Genomic DNA, 11,754 nt, shown 5'->3' on the forward strand with positions numbered 1-11,754 from the left:
TTGGAGTGGCAGATAATATCTTCATAACTGGCTGGATAAGTTTCCCAGACCATCTGGAATCAGATGGATTAAATGCACCCTTAATCTTTTGCCACATTGTTGGCTTCATATCTTTACATTCCTGTCCGCTAAACAAAACAGATTAAATTTGAGAGCTGAAACTGCCTATCCTATATAAAATCCTATACTCTGCATTTTCAAGCAGTCTAGCAACAAGTTCAAATTCACAGGAATTGGTTCTAAAAGGTATATAGCCTCTAATGTTAAAGATTTCACGTCCCCAAAGCTTACTCACCCAATCACTTAAATAATTTTTAAATTAGTTTACTTGCACCAAAAATTCTCTGAAACCTTGCCAATAATGAGGCAAGAAGTAGAAGATGCTAAGACATCTTATCTGTCTTTGAATGTAAGGTTCTTACCTTTTTTCCCACGGAAACTATCATTCTAATAACAAAAACAGCAAAATTTAATTTATCACAGTTTAATCATAAATATCATCTTTCCTACAGGCAATAGTTTCATTAGTCATTATGTTCGTTATTCAGTGGATTTATACTCTCGTTAATTTGGGACTAGCAATTATTTTGTATTTCTACATTGGCAAAGCGAGTCCAGGACTACCGCCTGGTAAATATATTTTTCTCTCTCCTCCCACACCCCTTCATCTTCTTCCTAAGGGATATACAAAATTATAGCTCTTGCCTCTCCATCTTATGGGTCTGCATCATGTTCTTTGACCTTCTCACTTGTTAGATAAAATTTAAGTACTTTAAAGACTTTACTTCCACTTATAAATTTGTTTTATTCCGAATTGTTGAAGATGGTAAAAATGAAGCATACAATACTCAATGAATGTGGAATAAAGTTTGAGCAGGTGAAAATGAAGTTGCCTACTCTTAATTGTAAACTTGGTTTTGGGACAACAATCTATTTTTAAAAATGAGGTGGTTGTTAAAACCTGAGATAGAAAGTAAAGAGAATTAAATATTTCTAGAATATTTTTTATATTACTGGAAATAGATCCCTGTACTGGAGATTAGAAAAAGTACCATGAATTCAAAATATAGTAATAGCAGGTTGGGCGATCATATTTGACCTGAAAAGATTGTGGATCTTTTCCACTTTTCCAGTTATAACCTCAGTGGCTGTCTTTTATAAAAACTGATACCAGTCCTGAAGAATCACCGAACTAAAGCTATCAGTCTTAATTTTGTCCTTGAATTACAAGCGCAGTGATGTGAACACAAGTGTTGACAATGCTTCCATTTTTCAGCATCAGCTAGCTTGCAAACAATATTTGACAGCAGAATCTTTAAAGGCTTTTAAAAAATATTTGGGAACAACTGATTTATTTTTTGCTGTTCTCTATGCAGGTGTAATGAATTATATTATTTTATTTATTTATTTATTTATTTAATTGGATTTTTATACCGCCCTTCTCCCGAAGGACTCAGGGCGGTTTACAGCCAGATAAAATAGAACAAGAATAAATACAAGATAAAAATCATATTTAAAAAACTTATTAAATTGGCCCAAATTAAAATATCATTAAAACAGTAAAACCCAATTTAAAACTAAAATCCTACGCCAGTCCTGCGCGAATAAATAGATATGTCTTAAGCTCGCGGTGAAAGGTTCGAAGGTCAGGAAGTTGGCGGAGTCCTGGGGGAAGTTCATTCCAGAGGGTGGGGGCCCCCACAGAGAAGTCCCTTCCTCTGGGGGTTGCCAGCCGACATTGCTTGGCGGACGGCACCCTAAGGAGTCCCTCTCTGTGAGAACGCATGGGTTGGTGGGAGGCAATCGGTGGCAGTAGGCGGTCCTGTAAATAGCTCGGTCCTATGCCATGGAGCGCTTTAAAGGTAAAAACCAGCACCTTGTTCAATGTTGAACAGCTGGAATAAATATTAAACATTTATTCCAGCTGTTCAACATTGCAATTCAAAATAAAGGTTAAGCTTTTCTCAACTTTAGAAATATAGCATTGCATCATGGAGAAAAAGTTAGAAAGTCTCCTAATATAGGTAATATTTAGAGCTTGTGTTGCTTAATTAGATTTAGTTTAAGAAGAACATTGGAGAACTACATTTCTATTATGGTTACGTGTTTAAACTTGCTCAAACTAACTTCAATTGTTAAGGCTTAAAGAAGGACACTTAGCTTTTATAACTCTTCCCCTCAGAAACTTCCCTTTGGACGAAAAAGGTGTCCAAATTCTTCAAAATATACAGCTGCTTTAATGCTTTGAAGAGAGACACTTCACTTATGCTTACATGTTTTGCCTAGTACCATTCTTTAACATTTTGCCCAGTTGTAACCATCTGCATTTGTTTCTTGTTCCTACAGGTGTGGCAGCTAATTTCAGCCTTTTCAAGTGGATTAAACTCCTTTTGCTTAATGTCTGCAGGTTGGTCTTGGTGACTAAGGAAAAACTGAGAAACAATTGATGTTGAGTCTAAGGGGCTTTAGGAGGGTCACTGATAATCATGATTTTAAATAGCTACAAATGATTTTGTAATGAAAAGTAAAGTCCCTGTAGTTTAAAGCCCTTGTGTAAAAAATACCCCATTTAGTGCATTACAGGATTCACTGTCAATTATGAAATAATAAGTTTGAGCTACAAAAATTTTGCAACATTACTAAATAAGAAGCCAAAATTAAATGTGTGATTGAGTATGGTACAAAACCCTATTACTAAGCACTACTAAAATATTGAACACTGAATATTAACTGTTCCTAGCTCTAAAAATCCTTTAAAAGAATTAGAAAAAAAAATCGTAAGACTTCTTCGACCAACTCTTGGGTGTTACGTCAGCAGCAACCAACATGGGTCATCCCTTCATGAGCCACTTTGCAGTGCCTTCAGAGTCAGTCTGGCATTGGAGAAGAGCTTTAGCTATTAATGTCAAAAGAGAAATGAAGTAATATTAGCAAAAGCTGTCTTCTCAACAGCTCAGCCATATATGATTTAGGCAGGGGTAGGAAACCAACAGCCCCTTCACTGTCCCTGGACCATATCACTGAAGTTCAGCACTGTGACTTTTTCTCTTGCTTTCTGGACCTATTAAGTGAAGCTTTACTGCCCTTAGTTAACAGTGAAAGCCATTTCTGAATTAACGAAATACATGCTAAGACCTATCTGAAGCACATTGCTCCTATTGAGAATCTCCACATCTCCATTTGTTTTCTCTGTGAATTTTGTAAATTTTGTAAACTTAAAAAAAACCCAACTACTTGTGGCTCCCAGTTTAAAGGGCTGAACATTACATTGAGATCAGAAGTCTAGTGCAAGGCAGTACTTGTTACAGGTAGTCCTTGACTTATGACCACAATTGAGCCCAAAAATTTCCATAGCTAAGAAAGTCAGTTGTTAAGTGAATTTTGCCCATTTTAAAACTTCCTTGCCATCATTGTTACTGCACTTGTTAAACTGGCAATGCAGTTGTTAAGTCAATCTGGCTTCTCCAGTGACTTTGCTTGTCGGAAGGCCACAAAAGGTGATTATATCACCCCGGAACAGTGCAATTATCATAAATACAGGCAAGCATCTAAATTTTTATCACGGGACCCATGGGGATGCTGCAGCGGTTGTAAGTGTGAAAAACAATCACACTTTTTTCAGTGCTGTTCTAACTTTGAAAGGTCACTAAATGGAATGATTGTATGTTGAGGACTACCAGTAGTGCAACAGAGGTGCTTGTATTCTGATTGCTATGATCCTACCAAATAATAAGCCAACTCTGAGCAGTTAGAAAGTTCCATCATCATTCCTTCTCATGCAGCACAACTTTATTTCACGGGAAAGTTGTGCCGTTTTCCCAAGGCAAGTAACTGTAAAAGGACAGAGAGATCATATGGATAACCGTTTGGCTCAGAGCTTTGTATTTCTTCTAGTAGCTTTATAGAGATATTAAAATGTTTTGGAGACATCTGCCAATTCATTTATCTCCTCACATGTTAAAAGCATTGTTCTCTAGTGCCTCTAATCATCCTAATTTTGTGTTTCTATGTATGCCCTGAAACTATACTTTAAGGCATTTATAATCAATAATTGTTTACAAAGAATGAATAAGAAGTTTCTTATTAATTACCCAAGAGTCACAAGAAGTTGAACCAATACATAAATAAAAATCTAGATATCTCCCCTTTCAGAATCTGTATCTATGTGGGAAGTAAGCATCCAAATTATAATAGCAATAGAATTTAGACTTGTATACTGCTTCTTAGTGCTTTACAGCCCTGTCTAAGCAGTTTACAGAGTCAGCATATTGCCCCCAACAATCTGGGTCCTCATTAGACTGTATTGTGGCTATAAAAATATAGTTCTTAGCTATAGAGCAGCTGAAAATGTTTCCTGGACAATCATAGAATAGAATAGAATAGAATAAAATAGAATAGAATAGAATAGAATAGAATAGAATAGAATAGAATAGAATAGAACTTTTTATTGGCCAAGTGTGATTGGACACACAAGGAATTTGTCATGATGCTTATGCTCCCAGTGTACATAAAAGAAAAGATACCTTCATCAAGTTACAACACTTACAACACTTATTGATAGTCATAGGGTACAAATTTAACATTTAATGATATAACACTTAATAATAGTCATAGGCTACAATTAAGCAATCAGGAAACAATATCAGTATAAATCGTAAGCAACAAAGTTACAGTCATAAGTGGAAGGAGATGGGCGATGGGAACAATGAGAAAATTTATAGTAGTGCAGATTTAGTAAATAGTTTGACAATGTTGAGGGAATTATTTGTTTAGCAGAGTGATGGTGTTTGGGGAAAAAACTGTTATTGTGTCTAGTTGTTCTGGTGTGCAGTGCTCTATAGTGTCGTTTTGAGGGTAGGAGTTGAAACAATTTATGTCCAGATTTTCACAGTCCTCTTTTTGACTCATGCAGTATACAGGTCCTCAATGGAAGGCAGGTTGGTAGCAATTGTTTTTTCTGCAGTTCTAATTATCCTCTGAAGTCTGTACCTTATAGAGGTAAAGATGACAGACTCAATAATTCCTCTGTAGAACTGGATCAGCAGATTCTTTGGCAGTTTGAGCTTTCTGAGTTGGCACAGAAAGAACATTCTTTATTGTCCTTTTTTGTTGACGTTTTTGATGTTAGCTATCCATCATTTATTTATTTATTTATTTATTTATTTATTATATTTGTATACCGCCCTTCTCCCGAAGGACTCAGGGCGGTTCACAGCCAATAAAAAACACAATACATAGAATACAAATTAAAAACTATATAAAAAAACTGATTCAATAACGGCCTAAAAATTTAGATACAATTTAAAACCCCATTTAAAACCCTCAATTAAAACCCATAAATTTAAAAAACTAACCCAGTCCTGCGCAGATGAATAAATGCGTTTTAAGCTCATGACGAAGGTTCGGAGGTCCGGAAGTTGTGAGTCGGGGAGTTGTTCAGAGGCGGGAGCCCCACAGAAGGCCCTTCCTGGGCGTCGCCAGGCGACACTGTCAGCACGGCACCTGAGAGTCCCTCTCTGTGAGGCGCACGGGTCGGTGGGAGGTATTCGGTAGCAGTAGGCGGTCCCGTAAATAGCCCGGCCCTATGCCATGGGCGCTTTGAAGGCGTTCACCAGAACCTTGAAGCGCACCGGAAGGCCACAGGTAGCCAGTGCAGTCTGCGCAGGATAGGTGTCACGGAGCCACGAGGGGCTCCCTCTATCACCCGCAGCCGCGTTCTGGACTAACTGAAGCCTCGGATGCCCCTCAAGGGAGCCCCATGTAGAGCATTGCAGTAATCCAGGCGAGGCGTCACGAGGCGTGGTGACTGTGCATAAGGCATCCCGGTCTAGAAAGGCGCAACTGGCGCACCAGGCGAACCTGGTGGAAAGCTCTCCTGGAGGCGGCCGTCAGGTGGTCTTCAAAAGACAGCCGTTCATCCAGGAGAACGCCCAAGTTGCGCACCCTCTCCATCGGGGCCAATGACTCGCTCCCAACAGTCAGCCGTGGACTCAGCTGACTGTACCGGGATGCCGGGCTCCACAGCCACTCCGTCTTGGAGGATTGAGCTTTCTGAGTTGGCACAGAAAGAACATTCTTTGTTGTCCTTTTTTGATGACGTTTTTGATGTTAGCTATTCATCATTGCCAGAATATGAACCCAGGACATCGATGACAAACAAGTTAGCCTACCTTACCCATCCCCAACTTCTTAGATCAGGGTTTGTTTGTTTGTTTGTTTGTTTATTACATTTGTGTACGAACTTCCATTAAAAAAACAAAACAAAATGGAAGTATCTTACCACTGAATGTTAACTCAAAGCAAAATGTAAAGAAGATCTTGCTTAATTTGGTTTCCACAGTTAGTTTTCAGACATCCCCATTGAGTCTTTAGCTGGGGAGTGCTTTGTTCACTCAAGACTGAGCCGTGGGTGACCATGGCTGGTGATCAGGGAACACCCAGGAATATATTACTATCTTGCTACATCTATCTTGCTATGAATGTGACAAGTGAAAGAAGCTTTCCAGCAGCTGTGTTTGTTCAATATTATTAAAACAAATTGTCTAAGGACCTTGTGTGAATGAGTGTCATTTTAAACTTTTGAAGTAGACCTTCAGGGCTAATTACAGCATTTTTTGCACTCTAGTGAGTGATATATAGCAAGTGCTATTTTACTGTCAGACATGTGTGAATGTAACTAAACATTATGCTAAGGGTTTTTTTTCCAAAAATGTTTAGTTTAATAGGGAATTAAAAAAACACTTAACTATTCTAAAAGTATAGAAAAGAACTTAAACAAAAGATCAAACTATTAAGGAGCGAGGAGGTCAAATTAAAAACAATATAGACTTTGAAATTAAAGAGAAATATGACAGTCTAAACATGTATATTCAGCATTTCTATTCAAAAGAGGATTTGTATTAGATGGAGATCATTGTGGGGATTGTACACAATAAATTTTCTGAGCATTTTCCCCCTCACTTTTTTCTCAGGACAGTTGCCTGCTAACAAGGAATGCTTGGAAGCGGCAGGCATCATATTAAGAGGTTGGTCCTTTGCCATAAAGCGCACATTGTAACAGGAAAAACCTCCATCTTCTAATTGCATGGATCAGAGCAGCTAAAGCACTTGGCAATAAATGAGAAGAAGCAAATATGTGTGGAAAAGAAAAAGTTTTGACTTGCATGTTTTTAGAATAGCTGTTACATAAGAAAGAATTCCAGCCAAATGCGAGAGCCATAAGGAAAAAGCTGGCATTCCTTTCTGGAGTGAAGTTTTGGGGCGCTTCATGGAATGCATTCTTCTTTTTTTGTTTTATTTACATAGTTCAGAGTGCAGCTGCAGATGTATTGGGAAACAATGGGGCATCTGAAGGTTTTTGTGTTCTTTTGTTTTGTAGGGGAAGGCCATCCCCGGAGGAGCGATTTGTTGTGACACCGACCTTTGCAACAGTTGGCATGGAGACCACTCAACTCACTGAAGAGAATACAGATTTTGCTTCCCGAGATCGTTACCATCATTCCTCTGTTATCACCCGAGAAGAGTTGGTCCATCAGTTCCAATGAGCGAGCTATGTGCCATTCACTTTACCAGCCAATTAAAGACTGATTACAAACTGATCTTTTCACAACTGATTTTAATGAATGCTGAAACTTCTAATTAAGGGGAGTATGGGGGGGAAAGCAGCAGCAGGCAAGTTCAAACCCTGCTTTAAAAAAAGAGGATTTGGGTTTTCATTCCAGGGCATCGGATATGTTTGTGCAATAACTATCGATCTAACATAGAACATGGTTTTGCAACACTTACCTGTATTTGCTAGAGAACATAGGACACCCCAAATTCTATTCCACAGGCAGGTCCTTCTGAAATCTAGAATTGCCCCAGGCTTCTCCAAAGTGGTTGGTATTGACCCCCTAATGATCAATGGGACTATCCATTGGTTTTGTTGTTAACATTACTATTTGTAGAACTGTTACCGTATATACTCGAATATAAGCCGATCCGAGTATAAGCCGAGGTCCCCAATTTTACCCCAAAAACTGGGGTAAACTGGGGACTCGAGTATAAGCCGAGGGTGGGAAATGAGGCACCTACCGGTTGGGGAACCCCTCCCTCCCTCAGCTGAGAAGGCTGGCGGCTCCCCCGCCCCGCCCTCTCACTGCACCGGCAGGGCTTCCCCGCGCCGTCCGGTAAAATGTGAAAAAAAAAAAAAAACTCGAGTATAAGCCGTATATACTCGAGTATAAGCCGAGGGGCTTAAAAAAAAAAAACTCGAGTATAAGCCGTATAGACCCGAGTATAAGCCGAGGGGACGTTTTTCAGCACAAAAAACGTGCTGAAAAACTCGGCTTATACTCGAGTATATACGGTAATTAAATTAATGTTTGTTAAATTATTTTCATATAATAAATATTTGGGGGATGAGGAACAATCTGAAACTTAATGAAGAGGTCAATGAACGGAAGAGTTTAGGGACCTTCTGAGTTACAGGATATAAGGAGAGAAAGATGCTATGAGCAATCAATGCAAGTGTTTACTATGGATGGAACAGATAAGTTTTCTAATACTTTCTCTGGAATTGGATCAAACTTTTCTGAACCTTGCAGTTGTCCTGAACAATACTTTAAACTCATACTGACTCTTCCTTATTTTTATATTTCAAGTTAGGCACAAACAATTAACTGTGACATACAACTTAAATTGCACTTTAGTCTTCAGACTTCCATACCTTCTAGGTCTTGCCCAGGATGCCGTAGAGGTAGCCACGACCACAATTAAGCCCAATTGCGGGAAGCGAAACGTCTTCTTCCTCAAGGAAAAGAAAATCCAATCCAGTTGCCTTTTGAAAAAGCATATTTGAGTCAAGAATTCATGTGCTTGGTAAAGCGACTTGGAATCTGGTGCCAGTAAAGTAACATTGCCAGATTGGATTTCTAAGTAATTAGAAACACTATGGAAACATGTTTTGTTCTGTAGTAAGAGTCCTCAAGGTTAATAAATTGTCATATTTACACAAAGATTAAAAACTACTTATTTTTCTTTCGCTTACAATTTGAGAGGCTGTAATAAAGTCAATAATTCTAATGTTAAGTATAATATATCTAAAAGTTTTACGTACCAGGTTTTCAAAAATCATCATTATCTATTTCCCCTTTTTGTTTTTGCTGTCTCAATCTCTTTCCATTATTTTCCTCCTTTATTTTATTTGATGAACAATAAGTGTTGTTGCTAAAACGAATAGTAAATGGCACTTCTTCTTTGACTGCAGTGCAGCCTAAGAGAACTATGATTTAGTTTTATATTCTATGAAGAAAAAGATGTCCTGCTAACCCTTTTCAAATTTTTAATGTAAGTGAAATAAATCCACTTTCACTTTATGCTGGAAAAAAACAAATCCTTGCCAATTTTTTTTTAAAAAGGCTGCAAATATTTCTACAATTTGTTCTGGAGTTAAAGTTTGGGTTCTAATTTCTTAAATTTCATTTTCCGAATGTTAGATTTCATTTATTGAATTAATTTCTTAAGATTTTAAAAAATATCTTATTAACTAAATTAATAATTGGGTTAATCCATTATATGTGAGGACTTCAGATCAGAATGTGTCTATCGCAGAAAAATGTGGGCTACTGATTGTAATGGGGCCTATTAAATCAATGAAAAATCAGGAAAAAAATAGCTTATAACATTCCTGTTTTTTGTTGTTTACATACTAATGCTTAAAGTGTGAAGCAAACAAGCTGAACTTCTCAGCAATAAAAATTAATGTGGAATGGAAGTGGAATCCATTACTTTCAGAAGTATATTTCACTTCTATAGATGTGATCAAGCAGAGGCTTGATAGCCCATTGTGAGGAATGCTTTAATTTAGATTTGTACAACAAACAGAGGGTTAAGCTTGATAGTCTAGCTAGCTCCTTCGAACTGCTTGGTTTGATGATCTCTTATTCCATATTTAGATAAATGGATAATTGTATAATTAAAAGCATTTGATGCTTGTTAATCACCAAAACTAGGTTATGTATGTTTCTGTGACCAAGAAAGAAGAAATATGTGATTCTGATTTACATTTAAGGTTTCTCAAAATGGCAAGATAATTATGTCTGGGGTGGGTTTTTTTGTGTGTGTGAGAGATAGAATGAAAGAATGAGAGAGTGTTAAAATATTTTTTCCTTCATTTTCGATCCTAAAGAAAGTTAATGCTGCTTTTTCACAGTACGTGAGGCACAGAAATAAAATGTTTATGACAGAGGGAAGGAATGCAATACCAAAACCTTATGTCGGAATTACCCAGCTAATTCAAGCGTGATGACTACACGCTTTAGAATATTACATTTAAGGCATTCAGGTTATCCTACTTGTGCAAAGAACTGAAAGAAATGAGAGCATCAAATATGGGACAAGATATAAAAAGGAAAGAAAAAAATGCAGAAAAGTCAAAGCACTTTTTCATTGCTGGCTCCTTCATTTCCTTCCATTGAAAATGTGATTGTTTGTGTCAGATTCTTAAGAACTTAAGAACAGTCAATTTCATTCAATAACTGGGATCTTGGCTTTGACAGCTACATAATCTATAATACATAGCCAAGATCATGGTGTGGTGAGCCTGGAACACAATTTGATTAAGGGCCTCATCCAGTCTTAAAAGCCCTCATATCTCAGTACAGGTAGTCCTCGACTTACAACAGTTCATTTAATGACCATTTGAAGTTATAACAGCACTGAAAAAAGTGATTTATGACAATTTTCCACACTTATGACCATGGCAGCATCCCCATGGTCACGTGATTTACATTTGGATGATTGGCATCTGGGATGTCCCGGGGTCACGTAATCATCTTTTGCAATGTTCTGACAAGCAGTCAGTTGAGAATCCAGATTCATTTAACAACTGTGTTACTAATTTTAACAACTGCAGTGATTCACTTAACAAGTATGGCAAGAAAAGTTGTAAAATGGGACAAAATTCACTTAACAAATTTCTCACTTAGCAACATAAGTGAGACTCAGTTGAGGACTACTACCTGTATATCTCACTTTATAAGTCCACCATAATGATCAAATTGGAAGGGAAATAAAATTCTGGAGGTAAAAGCAGAGGGATAGAAATGGTGTAAGCCAACAGCAACAAAACAACACAATTGTTACTGTTAATGTGGAATTGTATTAAATTCATGCAGAAATTACAACTGCATAAAGAATCACAGATAATTCTTATACTGCAAATGTTGATAGTTTATACAGATGTAATGAATAAATAAATAAACCTTTTTAAAGCTGGAAAAATAAGGATATGCATAATAATTTTTGTAGCAGGGAAAAATAAAAAGAAAGATTCAAGGGAAAAAATATCCCAGTCTTCTAACTTCACAAACTAAGAACATTTTCAGTTGTAAATATTACATTGGGTTATTTTGAGGATAATGCAATGGTACTTTATCTTCTCCCAAAAACTGGAAATGGCAATAATTTATACCTGTGGGTTTTTTTTTTCTTTGTAAGTGATTATCTTTAATGTTATATCAAATTGCTGTTGCAATGAGTTTAAATTCATGATTCAGCAGCATATCAATGCTTCTAGGTAAGAATTCACATTGCAAGGATGGAAGATGGATGTGATAAGTGGGAAGTGAATGGAAAGTTTTGGCTATCTTCTGCAAAATAATTTTAATTTTTAGAAAATATATATTAATGCAGATTGCTTTATCTTAATGCGGCATCAATCACTTCTGATATAGAAGCATCATTACACAATCTTACATAATAGTCCTAGTACTG

General features: G+C 37.1%; 1 protein-coding gene across 1 annotated transcript in view; it reads left to right on the top strand.

Annotated features, from left to right (window-relative positions):
- Positions 1-11,234, top strand: part of SLC12A8 (solute carrier family 12 member 8) — a 98,935-nt gene extending 87,701 nt beyond the window's left edge. The window contains exons 12-14 of the mRNA XM_058195049.1: positions 513-630; positions 2,347-2,407; positions 7,379-11,234. Coding sequence (XP_058051032.1) covers positions 513-630; positions 2,347-2,407; positions 7,379-7,544 — 345 coding nt within the window. The 3' untranslated portion in view covers positions 7,545-11,234. The remainder of the gene's footprint in view (positions 1-512; positions 631-2,346; positions 2,408-7,378) is intronic.
- The last annotated feature ends 520 nt before the right edge of the window (positions 11,235-11,754 follow it).

Source organism: Ahaetulla prasina, chromosome 1 (genome assembly GCF_028640845.1).
Source record: "Ahaetulla prasina isolate Xishuangbanna chromosome 1, ASM2864084v1, whole genome shotgun sequence".
Taxonomy (NCBI): domain Eukaryota; kingdom Metazoa; phylum Chordata; class Lepidosauria; order Squamata; family Colubridae; genus Ahaetulla; species Ahaetulla prasina.